The sequence below is a fragment of the Acipenser ruthenus genome, chromosome 44, assembly GCF_902713425.1.
Source record: "Acipenser ruthenus chromosome 44, fAciRut3.2 maternal haplotype, whole genome shotgun sequence".
Lineage (NCBI taxonomy): Eukaryota > Metazoa > Chordata > Actinopteri > Acipenseriformes > Acipenseridae > Acipenser > Acipenser ruthenus.
In genome coordinates this window covers 6,946,895-6,971,647 of record NC_081232.1, presented here as the reverse complement: position 1 = coordinate 6,971,647, position 24,753 = coordinate 6,946,895, and the positions used below count along the sequence as shown (strand labels likewise).

Sequence of the window (24,753 nt, the reverse complement as noted above, 5' to 3'; positions counted from 1 at the left end):
ATTGAATTTAATTGACTGTATTATATTGTATTTTATTGATGTATACTGTATTATATGGTACTGAAGTATATTGTATTGCACTATATTGTTTGAAATGTGCCTCACATGTTGTACTGTATTGTGCTATATTGTGCTGTATAGTACTGTACTGTATTGTATTATATAATGCACTGTACTGCACTACATTGCACTGTATTGTGCTGTACTGTATTGTGCTGTATTGTACTGTATTGCATTGTATTGAATGTTACTGTATTGTATTTTACTGCATTGTGCTGTGCTGTATTGTATTGTGCTGTTCTGTACTGTGCCTCACCTGTTGGCCCCTCGTAGAAGTTGAGCAGGTACAGCATGCAGTAGAAGAGCTCGTTGCCGGCACACATCACAAACAGCACGGGCTACCAGAGAGAGAGAGAGACAGGAGAGATCACACGCAGGTACAGAACCAATCTTCACAAAGACCCCTGCACATATTATAACACATACACATCCCACTGAAATGACCTGCGCTGTTAAACTGCTCTTACTGAAGAAGTGTATACTGGAGTAGAGGGCTAGGGTTAGGGATGGGGATGGGGGTGGGGGTTAGGGGATGGAGATGGTGATTGGGACGGGGGTTAGGGGTTGGGGATGATGGTCAGCGGATGGGAGTTTGGGGTTAGGGGTTGGGGGTTGGGGGTTTAGGGGTTGGGGTTGGAGTTGGGAATGGTGATTAGAGGTTGGGGGTTAGGGGATGGGGATGGTGGTAGGCGTTGAGGATGGGGTTTGGGGTTGGGGATGGCAATTAGGGGTTGGGGATGGGGTTAGGGGTTGGGGATGGGGGTTTGGGGTTGGGGGTTGGGGATGGTGGTTAGTGGATGGGGGTTTGGGGTTAGGGGTTGGGGGTGGTGGTTAGTGGATGGGGGTTAGGGGTTAGGGATGGGGTTAGGGGATGGGGGATGGGGGTTTGGGGTTGGGGATGGGGGTTAGTGGATGGGGGTTTGGGGATGGGGTTACGGGTTGGTAATGGGGGTTTGGGGTTAGGGGTTGGGGATGGGGGTTGGGGGTTGGGGATGATGGTTAGTGGATGGAGGTTTGGGGTTAGGGGTTGGGGATTAGGGGTTGGGGGATGTTGATGGGGTTGGGGGTTTGGGGTTGGGGATGGTGGTTAGTGGATGGGGGTTTGGGGTTAGGGGTTGGGGGTGGTGGTTAGTGGATGGGGGTTAGGGGTTAGGGATGGGGTTAGGGGATGGGGGATGGGGGTTTGGGGTTGGGGATGGGGGTTAGTGGATGGGGGTTTGGGGATGGGGTTACGGGTTGGTAATGGGGGTTTGGGGTTAGGGGTTGGGGATGGGGGTTGGGGGTTGGGGATGATGGTTAGTGGATGGAGGTTTGGGGTTAGGGGTTGGGGATTAGGGGTTGGGGGATGTTGATGGGGTTGGGGGTTGGGGGATGGGGGTTTGGGGTTGGGGATGGTGGTTAGTGGATGGGGGTTTGGGGGTTAGGGGATGGGGGTTTGGGGTTAGGGGTTGGGGATGGTGGTTAGTGGATGGGGGTTTGGGGTTGGGGATGGGGGTTAGGGGATGGGGGTTTGGGGTTAGGGGTTGGGGATGGTGGTTAGTGGATGGGGGTTTAGGGTTAGGGGTTGGGGATGGTGGTTAGTGGTTGGGGTTTGGTGTTAGGGGTTGGGGATGGGGGTTAGGGGATGGGGGTTGGGGATGGGGGTTAGTGGTTGGGGTTTGGTGTCAGGGGTTGAGGGTATGGGGGTTGGGGATGGTGGTTAGTGTTTAGGGGTTGTGGATGGGGTTGGGGGTTGTGGATGGTAGTTAGTGGATGGGGGTTTGGGGTTAGGGGTTGGAGTTGCTCTGTACCCGGGAGGTGTAGTACAGTCTCAGCAGCGGGTTCCCTGACAGGTCGATGCTCTTGTGACTGGAGCTGCCTCTCATCATGGAGCTGCAGAGAGGGAGAGCGAGAGAGAGGGGGAAGAGAGAGAGAGAGAGAGAGAGAGAGAGAGGGGGGAAGAGAAAGAGAAAGGGAGAGAGAGAGAGAGGGAGGGGGAGAGGGAGAGAGAGAGAGGGAGAGGGAGGGGGAAGAGAGATAGTTGTTACTTATCTCTTCAGCCTCAGTATCTCACAAACACACAGAGAGACACAGGACACACACACACAGACAGGCAGACAGACAGACAGGTGTATTCTCCCAGTTATATTAGAGTTGCAGCTGTCGGCAGGATATGTATTAACCCTTTGCGGTCCATTGTCGGACTGGGTCCGACATTGCAATTATTCCTCACAGGTCCTTTGTCGGACTGGGTCCGACATCATTATAGCAACGCAATAAACGGGTGTTTAGTCGTTTTTTCTCCGGAAAAAGCCGAGAAAACCATTCAATTGCCGAGTGGGAGCGACAGGAGCCGAGACAAGTCGGGAAAAAAAAAAAAAAAAAAAAAAGAAAAGGCGTGTCTCATGAATAGTCATACATGGTATCAGGTATCAGATAACGGGGCGTTCATAGTAAACAAGCTGGCTGAGTGCGTCAGCGCACAGAGACTATCATGGACATTTGCAGAGCTTTTTTCAGATGTTATAATAATAAAATAATGACTTGGATCGCATTATTGAGGAGTTTGGTGATAAAACGAGTGATCAGGAGATGATCGATCGGTATGTACGACTATTATTATTATTATTTATTTCTTACATAGCTGAACGCTATAGCGAACAAAAGGGTGGGGCGGGGCTGGAGATGCCTAGTGAGTGCTTTGTTGATGTGCAGGGCCATTTAAACCCGTTTGACTGTGAAAAAAATACTTTTAAACAGCGCGTATAAAATTAACTGCGCGTGTGAAAATTAATTAGACCTGGCGTGCCTGACGCGCAGTTAATAAATGGACCGCAAAGGGTTAATGATGTCAGTCCAGACACAGACACACACACACACACACACACACACACACACGAGTCAGTCCCGTACCTGTGCAGGTGTATCCAGTGGCTGGCCACGTCAATGGTCATGCTGAGTTGGAAGAGGATGGTGTATTGTGGGTACAGCAGAGACAGGTTGACCAGCAGACACATGGTGGCACATCGGTCAGTCAGCATATCCAGCATCGCCCCGAACTGGGTCCCTGAGAGAGGAAATAGAGAGCCTTTAGAAACTGCAGGACTACAACCCCCATAGTGCATCACTGCTCAGAGACTACAGCCCCCACAATGCATCAGCATCTTACCAAACTGGGTGCCTGAGAGGAGAAATACAGAGCCATTAGAAACTGCAGGACTACAACCACCACAATGCATTACTGCTCGAGACTACAGCCCCCACAATGCATCACCATGTCCAACATCGCACCAAACTGGGTCCTCGAGAGGAAATACATAGCCATTAAATACGGCAGGACTACAACCCCCACAGGGCATCACTGCTGAAGACTACAGTTCCCACAATGCATCACTGCCAAGTGTCCACATATTGGTGGGAATACTGCTAGCAATTTCATGGCAGAGATGAGGACTTTAAACAGTGGCTACAGTATGTGCATAACAACGGGTAACTAAAGAAAATACTGCACACACAGAACGAGCTATTCAACATACTTATCGTGGGTATTTAGGTAATGAACTAAATATATGGTTTCATGAGAGTGCCGTTGCATTTCTAATTGATAACATATAGAGGGATCCTTGTGTGCCGTGTACCGCTGTCTCACAGCACAGTGTGATCAGTGTCCATGTCATTAGTGGCTACACATCTGGAACACCTGTTAATCTTGGCTAATTAAGCCACTAATTGGTGCAATTAAGTAAGCGAGAGCTCGATTGAAATGAAAACCAGAAGAGCCAGTGGCTCTCCGGGACAGGGTTGGACACCCCTGCACGCGGTATAATTCACTACCCTAAATATGACTTCATCTTCTGAACTGTTTCAAAAGACCACATAGAGAATTATAAAAAATAAGCAGTATGCTGTAAATTAACTTAAATACTGCAGCTTTTTTCTACTTTAAAAATTCGGGGTACACGCTATCTCAACGCTGAAATGTGCAGTCAGCAAAACAAGACCTCGGCTAAGGTGTTCGAAGCATTACTTTTGTTCTCCATGTAACGTTCGCGATAACATTACAAATGTCGTCATCAAAACAGAATAAATGTCAAAATCGCAACCAACTGCTGTGTTGAATTTTGAAAGGAAGTTGAGAATATAGCACATCCTTCTTGTTATTTTTCTGTTTTCAGACCCAATGACAATCGTTTGTTTAATAAAAACATCAATCAGAGTCGCCTCTTCTTCCACACGCCACTTAATTCTTGGGCGCTGCAATCTCAGAATGAGGAGTGAAATGACGTCACAGGCAGTACTGCTCTGGCCTCTCCAGCTCTCTCACTCTCCCTATATTACACTCGGCACATCAACAGCAATTTTATTGCCTTGTGTAAACCCATCCTAAGAGAAGAAACACACATTCAACATTGTAGGACTACAGCCCCCATAATGCATCACTGCTGGGAGACTACAGCCCCCAGAATGAAACATCGTGTCTAGAATAATCCTTAAGAGAAGAAACACACATTCAACATTGTAGGACTACAGCCCCCATAATGCATCACTGCTGGGAGACTACAGCCCCCAGAATGAAACATTGTGTCTAGAATAATCCTAAGAGAAAAAACACGCATTCCGACTTACTCACAGAGCCATTCAACACTAGGACTACAGCCCTCATAATGCATCATTGCCGGGAGACTACAGCCCCCACAATCCATCATCGTGTCCAGAATAGCATCCCTAAGAGAAGAAACACACATTCCAACTTCCCCTGTATAAAATGGGAGAACTCGGTGGGGAGCACGACGGACGAAATTGAAATGGTGGAAATGACAAATGACTGCTTCCTAACGCAATTTGTCAAGGCACTGACTAGAGGGGAGGCATGCCTTGACTTAGTCTTTTCAAATAATGAAGACAGAATAACTAAAACAGAGGTCAGAGAGCCATTGGCAAACTCAAAAAGTAACTATTACCCCAAAAGTAATGAGTAAAGCTAAGGTTTACAATTTTAGAAAAGCAAACTATGAAGGTATGAAACAGAGACTAATAGAAGTAGATTGGAGTGAAATAGAGAAAACATCCACAGAAAAAGAATGGCTGTTTTTTAAAAATGTAGTACTAGAGGCACAAAACAATTACATCCCAAAAGTAGACAAATCTAAATCTAAAACAAAATGGCCAAAACGGTTTAATAGATCAATTAAAAAAAATATTCAGCGAAAAAAGGCACTTTACAGAGCGTTTAAAAGGGACCAAAAACAAAGTACACAGAAAGAGTACTTAGAACTGCAAACACATGTCAAAAAGGAAGTTAGAAAGGCCAAGAGAGAGATAGTAATCAATATTGCTAAGGGGGCCAAAATGTTTTTCCAATATTATAACAGCAACAGGACATTCAAAGAGGAGGTTAAATGTCTAAGAGACACAAATGGCAAAATCATAGATGAAGAAAAAAAAATAGCAAATATATTAAATGATTACTTTTCACAGGTTTTTACAAAGGAGGACACGGACAACATGCCCCACATGTCGACCTGTTCCTATCCAGTTTTAAATAACTTTAGCATAACAGAGGTAGAAGTGTTAAAGGGACTAGGAGCTCTTAAAATAAACAAATCCCCTGGGCCGGATGAGATCCTCCCAATAGTACTCAAAGAAATGAAAGAAGTTATTTACAAACCGCTAACCAAGATCATGCAACAGTCTCTTGACACAGGGGTTGTACCAACAGACTGGAAAATTGCAAACGTAACACCGATCCACAAAAAGGAAGACAAAACCAAACCAGGTAACTACAGACCAATAAGCCTGACTTCTATTATATGTAGACTTATGGAAACTATAATAAGACCTAAAATGGAAAATTACCTATATGGTAACAGTATCCTGGGAGACAGTCAGCATGGTTTTAGGAAAGGGAGATCGTGTCTAATTAACCTGCTTGACTTTTTTGAGGATGCAACATCGACAATGGATAATTGCAAAGCATACAACATGGTTTTTTAGATTTCCAGAAAGCTTTTGACAAAGTCCCGCATAAAAGACTAATTCTCAAACTGAACGCAGTAGGGATTCAAGGAAATGCATGCACATGGATTAGGGAGTGGTTAACATGTAGAAAACAGAAAGTACTGATTAGAGGAGAAACCTCAAAATGGAGCGAGATAACCAGTGGTGTACCACAGGGATCAGTATTAGGTCCTCTGCTATTCCTAAACTACATTAATGATTTAGATTCTGGTATAGTAAGCAAACTTGTTAAATTTGCAGACGACACAAAAATAGGAGGAGTGGCAAACACTGCTGCAACAGCAAAGGTCATTCAAAATGATCTAGACAGCACACAGGCAATACAAATGTGCATTATAAATATCATATGGGAGACTCAGAAATGTCTTCATCTAGACAGTGTGGGGAAGCTATAAAAAAGGCCAACAAGATGCTCGGATATATTGTGAGAAGTGTTGAATTTAAATCAAGGGAAGTAATGTTAAAACTTTACAATGCATTAGTAAGACCTCATCTAGAATATTGTGTTCAGTTCTGATCACCTCGTTACAAAAGGGATATTGCTGCTCCAGGTTTAAAAGGCATGTCGTATGCAGACAGGCTAAAAGAATTGAATTTATTCAAAACTACGCGGTGATCTGATTCAAGCATTCAGAATCCTAAAAGGTATAGACAATGTCGACCCAGGGGACTTTTTTGACCTGAAAAAAGAAACATGGACCAGGGGTCACAAATGGAGATTAGATAAAGGGGCATTCAGAACAGAAAATAGGAGGCACTTTTTTACACAGAGAATTGTGAGGGTCTGGAACCAACTCCCCAGTAATGTTGTTGAAGCCGACACCCTTGGATCCTTCAAGAAACCAAACAAGCAAGATGGGCCGAATGGCCTCCTCTTGCTTGTAATCTTTCTCATGTTCTAATTCACAGAGCCATTCAACACTAGGACTACAGCCCCTATAATGCATCACTGCCGGGAGACTACAGTCCCCACAATGCATTATTTTGTCCATAACAACATCCCTAAGAGAAGAAACACACATTCTGACTTATTCACAGAGCTATTCAACATGGTATGACTACAGCCCCCATAACATATCACTGCTGGGACACTACAGCCCCCACAATGCCCTGCGGCTGGGACAGTACCTTGGTTGAGGAGGCGGGCGGCATGCCCGTCGAAGGCATCGAGGAATCCGCTCAGCAGGTAGAAGACCGAGGCGAGCAGGGGGCAGGTGGGCATGAAGTAGAACGAGATGAAAGCGAAGAGGATTCGAGAGTATCCTGCGAGAAAGCAAACAAGACATTGTAACTGCAGTTTGAGATCACTAGACTGGACTGGAATTACATTGTAACTGCAGTTTGAGATCACTAGACTGTATTATAATTACATTGTAACTGCAGTTTGAGATCACTAGACTAGACTGGACTGGAATTACATTGTAACTGCAGTTTGAGATCACTAGACTGGACTGGACTGGAATTACATTGTAACTGCAGTTTGAGATCACTAGACTAGACTGTATTATAATTACATTGTAACTGCAGTTTGAGATCAGTAGACTAGACTGTATTATAATTACATTGTAACTGCAGTTTGAGATCACTAGACTGGACTTATATTATTTGTTTATTTAGCAGATGCCTTTATCCAAGGCGACTTACAGATACTAGGGTGTGTGAACTATGCATCAATTACGTCTCACCCGAAAGACGGAGCACAAGGAGGTGAAGTGACTTGCTCAGGGTCACACAATGAGTCAGTGGCTGAGGTGGGATTTGAACCGGGGACCTCCTGGTTACAAGCCCTTTTCTTTAACCACTGGACCACACAGCCTCCTATACATTGTATTACATTGTAACTGCAGTTTGAGATCACTAGACTAGACTGAACTGGAATTACATTGTAACTGTAGTTACAATTAAAAACACCGTCCCGAATGTGATGTGTGTGTGGGCGGCAGTGTGTCCTATCAGAAATCTGTCAACATTTCCGTCAACTAAAACAGAGCAAACAAAATGACTGTTAAAAAAAATCGTCTTACCGATCAAGTTGGGCACGAAAAGAAAAATGTTTTCCTGTTCCATGTTAGCAGTGTTCTGGGGTTGAATGAACCACCGAGGTTAAAGGGAATGATTAAAAAGAGAGAAGAATGCTTAACATTTGCCTATCTTCCTACGGATTTCCGGCCATATGCAAAATTAAGACTCGTCCCTTTAACTGGCATCGTGTCGTGTGACGTCATTCCAATCCGCACAGCAGCAGGAATGAACCATTATGCGCAGCACACGGAGGGTACAAGAAACCACTCTATGTTAAATCTTTTATTTTTCTCTCATGACAAACTAAACCTCTGAAATCGCGATTGTTTAAATTATGAAGTTAGTGTGATTTAAATAAGCCGTGCTTTAGTATTATAGACTTACGTAACAGATAAATTATTACATTCCATTCTAAACATGCAGGGGGGTGAGACAAAGAGAGAGTGTGGTGTAAAATAATTAATTAAACAAAAATAGGGGTAACTCCCCACAGCTGTGGCACAAACACGCCTTTACAAAAACTAAAACTCACTAATAATTCGTAAAAAGGCTGTCATTTCCGTTTTAATATAATGTTAGCATCATACTAAGAAAACGACTTCCCCTTAGCAACGGCTTTCGGTAGACGACCCACTCACTTCTAATTTCAGATAAAGAAACTTGTACATATTCTGTGTTTAACCCGTAGTTAGTGTGTTTATTGTGTAATATTATGCATTCAGTGTTAATTATACTGTTTGAAATTACTTTAATTTGCGTTTAGAATCACATTAACCCTTGATATCATTTGACAGCCTCTCAACACGATTAGGGTGTGCTAGAGGGGTGTGTTTACTAATAGAATATATTAAAACAGGAAAATGTTCGGTTTTAAAACCAAAACCGCATGATATTAGCTTGTAAACAATGTAGTATTAACGTTCTATTGTATATTTTGGTGGTTGATGAGTTAGATATGTATTGTTTTAAAACTTTAATAAAAATAACACTCCCTATACTCCCGATTTTTGGTTCATCCCAACGGCGGTCTTGTTTTTTTTTTTCAGGCGCATTGCAGATTTAGAAGAAACCATTACCAATACTGAAACGTTGAAACCAAAACAATATCGAATTAAACTTTCAGTTTTTATTTAAAAAATATATATAGTAACCTATATTGTCACAGTGTTCGCATTTGGTGTAATTTTAAAACGAAATCCCTGTAAAATCAACATAATGTTATTAGCCGCCGTCGCCCCCCACCATTTCGGCCCATAGCAACCGAGTTGGATCGACCCCGCGGTAAAAAGGCGTCCATAGCGACAGTCATTTTAGCCATGACGTCACTAAGAGTCAAAGGTAAACGAGATTTTTTTGAAAAATACAATGATTTAATTAATAACGAGACGTGCCACGTTTAATGGATTTACAAATTAACAAAGACACACACACAAAAAAACAGCGAATCGCCATGGCAACCACACAAGATCCGAGATGGACGTGTGCTTTGCTTTTAGCTAAATGCTTATTGGAACAAAACAGCGAGAGTTTTCTTCAAATCTACGATCGGATTCTAATTGAAAAGAGGTTTTCGACAGACCAGGTAGGCTTTCTGTGTGTATTTGCTTTCTGTAGTGATAAAGCAGCTCTCCGCGAACACAATGCGAAAACTTCCACATTCAGTCCAGGACCTCAGATTTTAAGTACATATTTTTCGATGCAATGAGCGTGTGCTGCCGCTAGATGTCGATATTTTGAAAGTTATAATAAACCACGTGGCCCGATATATATATTTTTTAAACCCCTTTTGTCTCCCTTCATCGGTAAATTGAAGATTCCGTTTCTGGTTTTATTATTATTATTATTATTACAAAAAAACTACATAACATTATTATTATTATTATTATTATTATTATTATTGTTATTATTATTATTATTATTATTTAATAATAATAATAATCCTTGGTAAGCCTCCTTTAAATGTAAAAAATTATCTAACCGAAAAATGAAATTTTCTTTTCAAACAGCACATTTTACACACAGCATTATACAAAAATCGTAGGCTAAATGTATTTATGTATTTATTTTAATTCCCAAATTTCCCGCCACAGGTGCAAGAAATCCTAGACCGGGCCAAGGAGTTTTCCAGAATCCCACCGGAGGAATTCACAGAGCTGGAATCGGGATTGGAAGGGATTGAAGGAGAGAGGGAAGGAGAGAGAGGAGGAGGTGGGGGAGAGGTGAAGACCCAGCCCCTTGATAGCTACGCCCCTTCCCGGGGCAAAGACCTAGACTCGGGGCAACACCTGGAACCCAGGGGGGCAGCAATGGAGGCCAGCGAACTCACTGAGCTGAACAGAGAGCCTGGGAAATCCGAACCCAGCAAGCAGGAGGAGCGAGAGGCAGGGAAGGACGAGGGAATGGACAGTGAGGCTGACCAGCCCTCCGACATCGACCACAGAGAGAGGGACAGGCTGGGACAAGACCACAGAGAACAGGAAATCCCTGCCAAGGACCAGGCTGTCGATCTAGAAAAACACAACATGCCGGACTGTGATCTAGAACCCGATCCGGAACACCCCGGATCTCCAGATGATCTGGAACAGAGATCCCGAGCCTCCAGATCGCCAAGAACGGAACCCGGAGCTGTGGGGTTGGGAGGGGGAGGGGGGGGAGATGCCTTCTCGAACCGGTTGAGAAAGAGTCCGGCAGGCCTCAGCGTCCTGGAAAGCTCTAGAGCCAGCCGCTCCGGAGCGAGGGAGAGAAACGCCAGGCCGCTGTTCGAGCGCTCGAGCGAGAACACTTTCCGAGAGCTGGAGGAGGCGATCAGAGGGAGCAGCAGGGGTCTGGAACGTTCCGGGGAAGAGTCGAGAACAGTCGAGAACGGAACCAGAACAACTGTGCTTGAGAACTGTGGTGAGTACAATGGAACCGTGAATGTTTACCTGGTACATTGTTAGACTCTAACTTGTTGCTTCCTAGTTCATATTCTAGTTGTATTATTATTTGCACTGACTGTAAGCCACACTGTATTTAAATATGAATCTTACTGTAACCCTGTACAGCCCTGTAACACCTGTAAGTCATCCTAGATAAAAGCGTCTGTCGAATAAATAACACATTATTATTATTATTATTATTATTATTATTATTATTATTATTATTATTATTATTATTATTATTATTATCATTGTCATTATCAATATCATTATTATCATTAGGGCCAAAATGCTTGTTAATGTGGTTTTGTTTCCTCTGGTCTTACCTCCATTTAAACGTGATGATCGATATCCTTTCAGTCCTGAATAATTCTTGTTGAGCTGAACAATGCGAAATGAACCTGGCAAGAAACTCCTTTATTGAGTTCGCACGAGAACAGGACAGCATTTGTATTTTTTTTTTTTTACATAGATTTTAGTAAATGTGACTTCAAAAGTCCTGTCAGCACTTTAAGAACTCTAAATCCTACATATTGAAACTGTGGGATTACAGTGGAGGAATGTTTAGCCTCAAACGTCAGCGCATGTTTCCACTCCCTTGTATAACAACGCATTTGATGTAATATTTTACTTACTTACTTTTTATCACTGCAGTACAGAAACTCGGTCGCTTCTCGATGCTTCTTTCCTTCTTCTAGGTGCTCTTTGAAGATAAGCAGGACTGAAAGGGTTCACAATTAGCCTTTGACAATAAGATCTGCTTCACTCAGAAACAGCGGTTTTGTTTTTCCTTTGTGTGTTTTTTCCAGCTGTCTCTGAGGCGAAGGAGTTGGACAGGGGGACATCAGAGGGACAGAGGGAGACAGGGACAGTGTGGACAGACACCCAAGAGGGAGGGGGAGAGAGGGAGGAGGAGCGGGAGGAAGAGGGGAGTGTAAAAATAGAGATAGAAAGGCAGGCAGGGCAGATAGAGAGGGATGAAGGGGGACATGTGGACACATGTGAACGGGGGACAGACACAGAAGACAGTCTGGTTCCACATCGTGTTTCACCTGAAGACAACTCCATCTCTGTTGAGAGAGGGGACCCAGTGGACGATCACATAGTTGGACGGTTGGACGCTTTTTGTGGGACAGAGGGAGAGAAACCACGGGAGACTGGAGCCCTTCCCCCAGCGCTGTCGCTCGAAGGAATCCGAAAGAAAGAGGCCTCAGCTTTGTTGCAGCTCACAGAAAACGAAGTGAAAAGTGAGAGGATACCAGAAACTAAAGCGCAAAAGGAAAGCAACATTCAGCAGAACGAGAGAGGAGACACGGACGAAGATGTAGGAACCGAGACTAGTCTCAGGGAAAAAAAGGAAACAGGCAACGCAACATCAGAAACAAATTCAACAAGCAGCACAGCAAACCCAGATACTGACCAACGGGAAAGCAACATCGAACCGGACGAGAGAGAAGATTTAGTAGCAGAGCAGTTAGGGCCCAGGTCCAGCCTCAATGGAGTCTCAGAGTTGGAGGCAGCGTTTCAGAGCACTCTGAACGCGATGCTGCTGGCTGTGATGGACGAGGCTGTCCTGCAGCTCCTCCGCGAGGACAGGGACGTGGTGTTCCCCGCCCGGCCCGGACAGGACCGCCTGGACCCTGGAAACCAGTCAGATTCAGACCAGGACAGCGCTGGTTCTGAAAGCCTGGGAGGAGTGACAGAGAAGCTGGTGACAGGGGTGCTGAGGGACAGTCTGTCCGAGCTGGAACAGGGGGGACAGGGCTGGGGACAGACAGAGCCTCTAGAGGAAAGAGAATGGTTTGCAGACGGGGGACAGGCTGAAGCGTTGGCTCATTGGACTTCAAATGATTCTGTCCAACTTGAAATGGACTTCCGAGCATGGAGTCATGGAGAGACTGAGAGCAGGTCTGTCCCAAGTGAGGATAGAGACCCAGTGGACAGGCATGAAGTTGGACAGTTGGACGCTTTGAATAAAGGAGCACAAACTGAAGACAGTACTAATAAAACTGAAAGTTTAACTCGATGGACATTAAATGAAAGCAGTTCTGTCTCAAGTCAGAAGAGAGATCCAGTGTGCATGTGGGAAGTCAGACAGTTGGACGTTTTAGCTAAAGAAGGACAAGCTAAAGACATTCCACAAATAATAACAGACACTGAAGACTTGTATCACTCAGCGTCACCTGAAGACATTCCCATCTTAGATCTGAAAGATATTAACAAAAAAACTCTGGAACAAAACACCAGAGGCTGTGGCTTTGATAAGAAAGAGGACACTGGAACTGCAACTGACGGGAGTTTGACAGAATCAGCGACCGTCCGACCTACTTTAGAACAGAGACAGAAAAAGAAGGCTGTGATCCTTCTAGAAGAAAACTCTACATATTCCATTTTACTTGAGAGAGCAGAGAACCGAGAAACTGATATTGGTATGCCGACAGAACCAGGAACTTCGGAAAATGTTCAGGACTCGGTGGCATTAATAAAGCAGATATTTTTCTAGAACGACTTTCGACTGACAGAAGTTTGACAGAAGCAGAGAACATTCAAAAGGTTCTAGAGCAGAGAAATAAAAAGAAGGCAGTGATCTTTCTAGAACAAAATTCAATAAAATCCAGATTATTTGAAATAAGAGAGAACAGGCAGTCCAGCATTTCGAAAAGAAAAGATTTGAACATGACAGAGAGTATTCTGGAACAAAACATGAATGTCCACAGCTGTACTGAGAAACAGGAAACTGAAACTGTGACTGGAGGGAGTTTGACAGAAGCAGCGGCTCTCCAACCTGCTCTAGAATCGAGACAGAAAAAGAAGGCTGTGATCTTTCTAGAACAAAACACAAAATATTCCAGCTGTTTTGAGAAATCAGAGGACAGGGATATTCCTAACAGAAGAGATGGAAACAGTGAAGAGGATTTCAGAGATTGCAGCTTTAGCCAGAAAGAGGAAACTGTGGAACCTGAAATGGCAGAATCTGCCACAGCCCAGTCTGTTCTAGAACCAAGAAATAAAAAGAAGCTTGTGATCTTTCTAGAAGAAAACTCTCAATACCCCGGCTTCCCTGAGGGCGAGAAGACCAGTGATGTTTTGACAGAACCAGGAACCTCAAGTGATGTTCTGGAACCGAAAGACGTTCACAATACGGGGATGTCTCTAGATCAAAACATCAACGACCGTGCCTGTATTCAGAAAGAAGAAATCAGGCAAACTGAAATTGCTATCTGTGAAAGTTTGACAGAAGTCAGAACTATCCAGCGTGTTCTAGAACAAATAAATGTGAACGTGACAGATAGTTCCCTAGAACAAAATATTGGAGATTGTGGCTTTATTCAGAATAGAGAGGCTGTTGGGGAAACTGGGGAGCCCTTATCTGATGTTCCAGAAACAAGAGATGTGAACGAGGCAGGGATTACTCAAGAACACAATACTGGTGTCTTTGTTGTGAGCAAAGAAACTAAGGGAAGTACAGAGAAGGCTTTCAGACAGACATTCTCGAACAGCATTGAGATTTTTCTGGAACAGGACGTGGCAGAGGCAATCGCCAGGCTGTACGTGAGTGAGGTTCTAGAAGAGCTGGCAGAACATTTGGCCAGGGAGAACTTTCTGGAACAGGAGGGGAGAGAACGACAGAGGGAGAGCAAGACCAAGGAGAGATGGATGAGAGAGAGGCAGGATAGAGGAGGAAGAGAGGGAGAGGACAGGGAGGAGAGAGGGAGGGTTGAGAGGGAACAGAGAAAGGGAGAGGATAGAGGAGGGAGAGAGGTGGGCGTGTGCCTGAGCACAGTTCTAGAGTGCCTGGAAGTCTCTGGGCTGCTCCAGAACATGGGGGGAGGACTGAGGGAGGAGGAAAAAGATGAGAGAGAGAGGAGAAAGCAGGAAGGAAAAGGGAGAGAAAACAGAAAGAAACAGAGCTTTGACCCTGACGCACAGAAGGAGAGCGAGAAGAGCACTCCGGAACCAGACAAAGAACCGGAAACAGAACCCATAACATGCATGGCTGCTCTAGAAACTGAAAAGAAGGTGAGAGCCAGGAACAGAGACAGCAAGGAGAGTCTCCTCCCAGAAGCAGATTCAAATAAGAGAAAAAAGAAAGGGAAGGGCAAGCGAGGGGCAGGAGAACCGGAGGCTTCTAGAACCCCAGAGGGTACCGGAATCCCAGCTGAGAGGGAGATTGTTCTGGAACAGACATTTCAGGATGGCAGTGTCCGAAAGAAGGAACTCAAGAACAGATCTGTGGCTGAGAGTCTAGGGGGTTCCAGAGCGACAGTCAAGAATGAGGGGGCAGCTCCGGAAAATGGAGAGAATAATAAGAGGAAACTCCTGATGGGCATCATCGCGGGTTCTAAACTCTCAGCTGTCAACGTGAAGAGAGAGAGAGAGTCTGGAAAAGAGGAGGGGGAGAAGGAGAAGAAGGGACAGAAAGAGAGCGGTAGAGAGAAGTTAAGAGAGAAAGAAAAAGCTAAAGAAAAGGAGAGAGAGAAAGAAAGGGAGAGAGAGAAACAGGAACAGAAAGAGAAAGTGAAGGATAGAGTGAGAGAAAAGCAGAGGGTAGGCAGCTCCAGAAAGAAGGGTGGGAGATCTCTGAGTCTCAGCACAGAGCAAAGGAGGGAGGGGAGCCGAGTGATGCAGCTGATAGTGGAGACTGACATTGGGGAGAAGAGCAGGAGAGGAGGGCAGGGGAGGAGGGAGGAGGAGGAGGAGGCACAGAGAGAGGGGAGAGAGAAAGGGGAGAGCAGAGAGTCTCCAGGAGGAGGAGCAGACTGTGTTTTACTGGAGGGGGTCGTCAAAGGAAAGAAGAACAGGAACCAGACTAGGAAAGTGGGGTGGTCCGAGAGCCCCGTGATTCTGGAGCAGCCTAGAACAATCAAGAGCGTCACTTTCCCAAGACATAAAGGGAGGAAAGAGGCTCTGGAAGAGAAACCAGAGAAAGGTCTGGCAAAGGCAGAGCCAGCTGTGACAGCAGAGCCTAGAACGGAAGTTGAGAACCCTCTGAAAGAGAAAGGATCAGAAGATAAAAGACGTCTGGGTGATAAACCCACGAGCGAGATAGTTGAGGGGAGTCCGGTGGGGCACAGAACGTCTTCTGAGGACATTCTAGAACAGAAAGCAGAGAACCATAGGAAGATGATTCTGGAACAGGAGGATGATGGTGAAAGAAGCGAGCTGAAACAGGGAGTGAGCGACGGCTGCAGAATGTCCGAGTTGTGCGTGCCGCAGAACATTCTAGAGCAGAAAGGAGGGGAAGGGACAGATGAGCAAACAGGAGGCGAGAAAAACAAAAGGACAGAGGCAAGGAGTGGATTGACAGCTGAACATGGAACATTTCAGAACAGGGTTCTGGAGCGGAAAGGAGAGAATGTCCGAATGGACTGGTGGGACTGCGCAGAGGAGACTGGAAGAGCCGAGAGTCCGGTTCCAGTAGCCTCATGTGCGGAACCCGGAGAAATCCAGAATGCTCCAGAACCCAGAGCCGAGAAAGAACCCCTGGAGGAGATAGAGAGCTGGGGAGGGAGAGAGGCGGGAAAGTGTGCAGAAAGAGAGAGGGGGAGAGAGTGGGACAGAGGGCAGGGGAGGTGGGAGAGGTACACTGAGAGAGACAGAGAGTGGGATAGGGAGAGGAAGAGGGAGGGGGGGAGGGAGGGAGAGGTGGAGAGGGAGGAAGAGAGAAGACAGGCAACAGGCAGACTGGAGAGAGGGGTGGAGACAAGGAGAGCCAATGTCGAGAGGGAGGCAGGGCCAGTGCCCCTCAGACAGCATCCCTGATTGGAGGAGCCAGAGAGAGGGAGGGGAGAGGAGACCCAGGAGGCAGAGAGGTGAGAGAGAGAGATGAGAGAGACGGAGAGGTGAGAGAGACAGGTGAGAGAGAGATGAGAGAGACAGAGAGGTGAGAGAGGTGAGAGAGACAGATGTTTAATTCAGGGTTTTAAGCCTGTACCAAATAGTCTAAAGAGAACCATTCTTATTTTATTAGAATCCTCAGTGCGTCTCAGTTTAGCAGTCTGTGAACACAGTCCAGTTTGTTTTCATTATCCCTAAATAACCCCCCCCCCCCCCCCCCCCCGCCCCCCGCCCCCTGCCCCCTGCCCCCTGCCCCCTGCCCCCTGTGAACCCAATAGAATAGAATAAACTAGTAACCCTTATAAAAGTGTCCCTTAGTAAAAGCACAGCAAAGTGTAATAAAGCACAGTGACAGCATGGTAAAGCATAGAGAAGCATTGTAAAGCACAGAGAGGTGTGGTAAAGCATAGGGAAGCATTGTAAAGCACAGAGAGGTGTGGTAAAGCATAGGGAAGCATTGTAAAGCACAGAGAGGTCTGGTAAAGCATAGGGAAGCATTGTAAAGCACAGAGAGGTCTGGTAAAGCATAGGGAAGCATTGTAAAGCAGAGAGATGTGCGGTAAAGCATAGGGGAGCATTGTAAAGCACAGAGAGGTCTGGTAAAGCATAGGGAAGCATTGTAAAGCATAGGGGAGCATTGTAAAGCACAGGGAGGTCTGGTAAAGCATAGGGAAGCATTGTAAAGCAGAGAGATGTGCGGTAAAGCATAGGGGAGCATTGTAAAGCACAGAGAGGTCTGGTAAAGCATAGGGAAGCATTGTAAAGCATAGGGGAGCATTGTAAAGCACAGGGAGGTCTGGTAAAGCATAGGGAAGCATTGTAAAGCACAGAGAGGTCTGGTAAAGCACAGGGAAGCATTGTAAAGCACAGAGAGGTATGGTAAAGCATAGGGAAGTGTTGTAAAGCACAGAGAGGTGTGGTAAAGCATAGGGAAGCATTGTAAAGCACAGAGAGGTGTGGTAAAGCATAGTGAAGCATTGTAAAGCGGAGAGAGGTGTGGTAAAGCATAGGGAAGCATTGTAAAGCACAGAGAGGTATGGTAAAGCATGGGGAAGCATTGTAAAGCACAGAGAGGTCTGGTGAAGCATAGGGAAGCATTGTAAAGCACAGAGAGTTATGGTAAAGCATAGGGAAGCATTGTAAAGCACAGAGAGGTGTGGTAAAGCATAGTGAAGCATTGTAAAGCAGAGAGAGGTGCGGTAAAGCATAGGGAAGCATTGTAAAGCACAGAGAGGTATGGTAAAGCATGGGGAAGCATTGTAAAGCACAGAGAGGCATGGTAAAGCATAGGGAAGCGTTGTAAAGCACAGAGAGGCCTGGTAAAGCATAGGGAAGCATTGTAAAGCACAGAGAGGTATGGTAAAGCATGGGGAAGCATTGTAAAGCACAGAGAGGCATGGTAAAGCATAGGGAAGCGTTGTAAAGCACAGAGAGGCCTGGTAAAGCATAGGGAAGCATTGTAAAGCACAGAGAGGTCTGGTAAAGCATAGGGAAGCATTGTAAAGCACAGAGGGGTCTGGTAAAGCATAGGGAAGCATTGTAAAGCACAGAGAGGTGTGGTAAAGCATAGGGAAGCATTGTAAAGGACAGAGAGGTGTGGTAAAGCATAGGGAAGCATTGTAAAGCACAGAGAGGTCTGGTAAAGCATAGGGAAGCATTGTAAAGCACAGAGAGGTCTGGTAAAGCATAGGGAAGCATTGTAAAGCAGAGAGATGTGCGGTAAAGCATAGGGGAGCATTGTAAAGCAGAGAGATGTGCGGTAAAGCATAGGGAAGCGTTGTAAAAATCAAATAAAAATAACGCATGTATTTGTTTTAAAGACGCGTTACTAATAAGAAATAACCGTTACATTTCAATGTCGAATCTGCCATAGCGGAACAGGAGCTGGTTCAGAATACGATTTAAAAAAAAAAAAAAAAAAAACCCGGTGTGGAAAGTGCGGACGCGAATGCGCGACAGTGTCAGCAGACTAAACTCGAGTCGGGTGAGGCGTGTTTGAAGTTGCTGCTGTTTTCGCTTTTAACGTTCATTAAAAATATTACAGATTGATATACACAGCACGGCTTTGTACGCCCTGCGTCATTCAGTTACAAACTTGAAAAGGACTGCGGTTACATTTTATTTTGGTTAAAGAAAATTGTTATTTTTGTATTCCAGTTAATGCTGACCGGCCCAGAATTATAAAACCGAAGCAAGGAAAAAAAAAATCATCCGTGTGTCGTGTGACTGACAACGATTATTCATAAAGAAACGCATTTAATAGGCAAAATACACACTGTTTTCATCAGGAAACCGAACAATACCGGGCAGAAAAACAACTTTTTAATTTTTATAAATCACCGCGATTGTTTCTAGAAACAAGGAAGTCGTTCTTAATTTGGAAATACGAAGATTATCCCGAATTCGAGGGAATTGTAAGATTTAAAACATTTTTTTTCTATAGCATCCATTTTGTTTTGTTTTTATTGACAAAGTATCATTTTGGAGAGTTTGACTTACAGAACATTAATTAAAAAATAGAACGTATTTTTGAAGTAAAGAATATAACTGCCGTATTGTTAACAAACGACAATTGACGCCTTGCTTAGACTGAACCATTCAGCAAGAATTCACTTTTTTTTTTTTTTTTTTTCAAAAAGAACTTGGCACTTTAATATATAGATTTTTTCGATTGAGAAACGTTTTTTTTTTTTTATTATTCTTAATTTATTCGTCGAACTCATGGATGAGAATCGAAACCCAGAAGCAATGTTGCTGGATTTTGGGAATCAGGAGCAATGGCAGCTGCACATACAGCTAAAAAACCTGAGTAACAGAATTCGACACAAATCAGGTATTTATTTATTTGTTACAATAAACATTTTACATTCAGTCTTTTTAATTCAAATATATCACTAACATTCATACACGCTAACTTCGTCGCATTGCTTTTTGTGTTTTTATTTTTTACTTTGATTTTATATTAATTTACAATGATATTCTCTTTATTAAAATAAATACTAGCAACTAACTTTAGTCATTTAAAAATATCTGTGTGAACGCCGCTAGAATCGGGGCTCATTTTGTTTTTATTCCGAATTGTTTTAAAAATGTTTTATTTGTTTCACTCTCCTTTTGGCAGCCAGACTTTTATTATATATATAATGAGGTAGTAGTCCCATATTTTTAGGGAGACTATTTTTAACCCCCCTTTTTTTTTTGATTATCTTGTGTGACTTGCAACTTCGCGTACTCGTGTTTTTGTCTAAATAGTACAATAATTCGTTATATATTCGTGAAGTACGGCAAAGTGGCTGAAAATAACAATATTGATCTGAAGTCAAACGTTATTAAATATAATTATAATATGTATAATTATACAAGTCTAAATCAACAAATGCGTTGTGTTGGCAATATTGGCGGACAGCTATAGGAAGGCCGAAAGCGGGCCGTTCTGGAATCCCCGCCCTCTCTTAATCACCCACGCCCACAAAGGGATTGTATAACTCGGTCAGGCTCGGTCAATAAAAACTCATATGAAACTGGGGCCGCACCACGCCATTCCGTCTTCATTTCTCGGCCGCCCCGCGACTACCCTCGACCGAAACCAGCCTGAAACCGAACCGAACCACCGGAGGACTGACATAAACGAGCCTCGAAACGATGCACATCAAAGCAGGTGATTATTAGCGATACTACTAGCGGCGCCTGATAATGGCAACCGGGCCGCGGTTAGGTGTTTGTAAGAAGTAACTTCTTCGAGGAAATTCGACCCAAATGGGGTTTAACTGGAACGGACTCTGAACTTGTTTAATTAAAAACCGTTCTGTTTCATTTTAATAGTGTATTTTTCTTTCTTTTTCTGTGCAATAAGTATACCCTACTAGTGTATTACGTCATTGTTTATTACGTCAGGTCACCGGTAGCTAAACTTTTTCTAGAAAAATCGCTGTCGTAAGACTTCTTAAATATAAATGCAGACAGGCGTTTTTCATGTAATATATGCACGGTTAATCACATTTAATTGTGGGATTTGAAAAACGAGAACTATTTTAAAAGTTATAACATTAGAATTCGTGTTTTTACTACTGTAGCGCTCCTTTTGAAATATGTTTGATATATTTCTTAAGCATTTTTTATTAGCTGGTTTCTAAAGGATCTTTTAATTAAATTTGTTTTACACGTTTTTTTTAAAGATGTATTTTGTATTATTTAGTGCTAGTTGGACATTGGAAATAATGTTAACGGCTATTGGGCTCCGACGATCTCAAATTGATCAACGCGGTTTGTTTTTATAAAGCTTTATTTTCACGTGTAAATAAATGGCGTTCTTCAACAACAAACATCGTAACTGGAGATGGACTGACCGGCCGATCGCAGGGGTGTTTTTAGTAGGTAACTGGATAGCGATGATGGTTGGTACTGGAACCGTCCCAAGTCGTTACGTGGTGTCGACATTTTGTTACAGTGCACAGCTGCGATACCAGTGCGACCAAACAAACAAATAATTACATCTCTTAAATACGTGGCATGTTATAATTACCCAGTACACGAACCCTTAACTCGTGTAAAGAAATCGACAGTGTAAGCTTTTAAAAGCATCATTTTCTGATGTTGGTACAAATGTTACATATCAAACGATCAAAACTCCCAATACATACCACCCTTATTTAACTCAAGTATAACCACGCTCGACAAAAGAACATTTTACTTATTTTAATGGCACAGTATGCGTATCTATTTGACCTTTATGTGTAATATATAAATACATTATATAATATTTGTAATGACTATGAATCTACCCCGTTGTAAAACAGTTGACGTTTTAAATAAATAGTCCGATTTTCAGCCAGTTTATTATAGACAAAGATAAGGAGACGTGTGTTGGACTAACTAAACAATAGTTAATCGCAATAGGTAGTATTGAAATGTTTTACAAAAATATCATGTGATCAAATTCAGCGAGCTGGTCAGAACAGGGTGTGTTGACATGTGGCGCGTCTGGTATGCGATACAAGCCGACCGTTTTCTGTTGTATTTAGCTGAAATACAAGCTTAATTGTAGAGAAGACACACCGTCGTCGTTTAGAATGGATCGCCGTTTTAATTGTAGGCGTTTTATTTTTTAAATCATTTTTGTAGAGGGGGTGTGTGGGGGAGGTTATCCAGTAAGTTCTCGTGTTAAGCTGAAGGCGGTTTGCAAGGACTGCAGCTCCCAGCATGCACCACATCGGAATTGAGCGCCTTTTTTGTATCTCTTCCGCCCCCCCCAACCCCCCCCCGGTCTTTGCTATCAAGCGTGGTTAAAAATAATAATGTATATTGCGATTTTTATTTATATTAATGTCATTTATTTGTAATGCTTGGTACTTGAAAAATAAATTAAACTCCAATCCCCACAATGCTTTGCTTGTAAGGCTTCCGGGGAAATGTGAATTGGGTCACACACTCGCTTTAAAAAAAAGTCTACATTTTTTGGTCGTTTGAAAGTATTTTTATGTGTTCGATTTGCGTAACCTGCGTAATTTCACGTATGTTTAATAAGGTTTTAACAGAATTTGTTGTAAGAAACTTTCAGTTTGTAGTACAATGTGAATTACAGCCCCGCTCTCTCCCCCTTTTTAATGTTGCATGTTGTGTATTTAATTTTTTTTAATACATAATACATTCAGCACCTATAGTTTATTTAATAAATATTTGGAGGTGGTGTAGAAAAAATATATTGTATACAAGCTGGAAATCAGACTCTTATTGCACAGCAGTGTCGCCCATTCCAGGTTTTACTACCAGCTTGATCAACCCCAAGTGTGTCTAGGTAACAAGCTCAGGTGTGTCTGATTTATTAAACTCCCAGTGAAACCAGGAATGGATCACACTGCTGTGCAACGGGAGTCTGATTCCCATCCCTGTGATAATCAGCATTATTATTGCAGGGATGGGGAATCAGACTCCTATTCCACAGCAGTGTCACTCATTCCAGGTTTTACTGCCAGCTTGATCAGCCCCAGTGTGTCTTGGTAACAAGCTCAGGTGTGTTGTTTATTATTTCCACCCATGTTTGTTAACGCTGTATTTATTTTCTCCTCTCAGGTACCTGGGACCCCAGCAGCTGCGACGGTTCCCCTGAAATAGAGTCCCTCTCCCCCCATGACCAGCCTGACCCCAGCCCTCTCAGCTCCTCCACGGGACACAACATCCGAAACCGGCGCCTTGTGGGCTCCGCCGGGGGGGGCGGAGGGGGCCCGGTGACAGGGGGGGCAGGGTCTGGGGCTGGGGGGCGCAGTAACCACACGCCAGCCAACAGGGGGCAGTCATTAACCTATAACAACCACCACCAGTATCGGCCACACAGCTCTCAGTCCTACAGGAGCTGGGGGGAGCAGAGGAAGGAACGGAACACAGGCCGCCGCTGGGCTGGGGGGAACAGCAATGGGGGGGTGGGGGGCAGGTTTTGGGAAAATAGCAACGGCTACGGAAGCTACAGCTACAGCCATCGGAAATCCTGGAGCTGTTTGGTGGGATCGAGTGAAGGTTTGCAGGAGAATTCTCAGAAGAGCCAGGGAGCCGTGTGCGGTGGTTCAACTGGGGAGCAATCCCAGCTGTCTTACTCCCCGCCTTCGTCATCGTCTTCGTCGTCTTCGTTGTCTTGCACAGAGACGGACAGAGAGAGGGGGAGGGAGAGAGACACGGACAGGGAGAGATGGGAGAGAGAGAGGGGGCGGTCTGTCGCCGCGGCCCCTCTTTCGCAGGACTCCTCTCTCGGTGCCTCCTGGACCCTGTTCAAGCCCCCACCTGCCTTCCCTGTGGACAACAGCAGCGCCAAAACGGTGCCTAAAATCAGCTACGCCTCCAAGGTCAAGGGGTCAAACTGCTCCCCAGCTCCGAACTCCCAGCCCCAAATGCTGGGGGCCATATTCCAGAACGAGTGGGGGCTGTCTTTCATCAGCGAGCCTGGGAGTGCAGTCGTGGCTGAGGGAGGGGGGGCAGTGCTGATAGAAGGGGCTCCCCAGCCCCACACTCCCCCCAGCTTCGGCAATGGAGTCACCCCGGACCCCCCCGCCCCTGAGGAGGCTGGTGGACTGGCCCCTCCCACCCCTTCCTTTCCCATTGGCTGTCTGCTCAAGGAGGAGGAGCCTGAGACTGAACTGGCCTCTTCAGATGTGATGTCTGAGAAGCAATGTCGCCACCTGCTGGATGCCTTGCGCTATCACACTCGAGGTAATGGCTGTGCTAGTATTGTCATTATTGAGCTTTATATAGACACCATGTTGGGTAGCTGTTGTAGTCTGTACAGGACTTTATATCAGTGTTATATAGTGTGGACCTGCCAGAATTGCCCTGTATACAGCACAGCCCAGCGAGGCTCTGCCCAGCACACAGCAGGCAATGCCAGCGCACTAGATTACAACTTTATATGTTTAGGTGGTTTTTATAGGTGTAAATACTTTCCTTGTAGGAATTTGATATATATTTTAACTGTTTTCTCTTGTTTTTTCTTTTGTAGAATGGGACCAGCTCTTGAACAGACACAAAAGAGGTAAGACATGTTAATGAATCAACATTTAAAGATACTTCCAACATGTTTCGCACACACTACACTACTGCAGGCACTGGAGCCCAAATGCTGGTCTGCTTGACTCAGTTTAGTTTCAGTAACGCTGATGAAGGCACTAGAGCCCAAACGCTGGTCTGCTTGACTTTTTAGTGTCTTAGTTTTTTTTCTGATCGATTTGATGAGTTCGTTTTTAATTTCTGTTTGCAGATCCCACCATGGTAGTCTGGTATGAAGATTCTTTGGAGAGACCAGCTTAACAGACGACATGCGGACTTAACCCCTTACTCCATGGAAAGAATTTTAACTTGTCGTGTTTTTTTTTTTTTTTTGTCTCTCCCAACCCAAATCAGAATTTATTAAAAGAACCAACTAAATTATAAAGAA

At 44.4% G+C, this 24,753-nt stretch overlaps 2 protein-coding genes across 2 annotated transcripts in view; one reads left to right on the top strand and one right to left on the bottom strand.

The window, feature by feature from the left end:
• The window catches only part of LOC131709652 (CDP-diacylglycerol--inositol 3-phosphatidyltransferase-like), a 12,718-nt gene extending 3,854 nt beyond the window's left edge, over nucleotides 1–8,864 (bottom strand). The window contains exons 1-5 of the mRNA XM_059012217.1: nucleotides 8,082–8,864; nucleotides 7,186–7,320; nucleotides 2,953–3,106; nucleotides 1,851–1,932; nucleotides 317–398 (exon numbers count right to left, since the gene is read on the bottom strand). Coding sequence (XP_058868200.1) covers nucleotides 317–398; nucleotides 1,851–1,932; nucleotides 2,953–3,106; nucleotides 7,186–7,320; nucleotides 8,082–8,124 — 496 coding nt within the window. The 5' untranslated portion in view covers nucleotides 8,125–8,864. The remainder of the gene's footprint in view (nucleotides 1–316; nucleotides 399–1,850; nucleotides 1,933–2,952; nucleotides 3,107–7,185; nucleotides 7,321–8,081) is intronic.
• Nucleotides 8,273–24,753, top strand: si:ch211-214j24.10 (uncharacterized protein LOC558894 homolog). Its single transcript, XM_059012231.1, has 5 exons — nucleotides 8,273–8,332; nucleotides 10,170–10,974; nucleotides 22,905–24,032; nucleotides 24,319–24,351; nucleotides 24,577–24,753. The coding sequence occupies exons 1-5, from the start codon at nucleotides 8,315–8,317 to the stop codon at nucleotides 24,624–24,626; spliced, it is 2,034 nt and encodes a 677-aa protein (XP_058868214.1). The 5' UTR covers nucleotides 8,273–8,314; the 3' UTR covers nucleotides 24,627–24,753.

Coding starts and splice junctions, on each gene's coding strand:
- si:ch211-214j24.10 (XM_059012231.1), top strand. Junction 10,975..22,904: donor AACTGTGCTTGAGAACTGTG/GTGAGTACAATG, acceptor TTCTCCTCTCAG/GTACCTGGGACCCCAGCAGC. Junction 24,352..24,576: donor CTTGAACAGACACAAAAGAG/GTAAGACATGTT, acceptor TTCTGTTTGCAG/ATCCCACCATGGTAGTCTGG.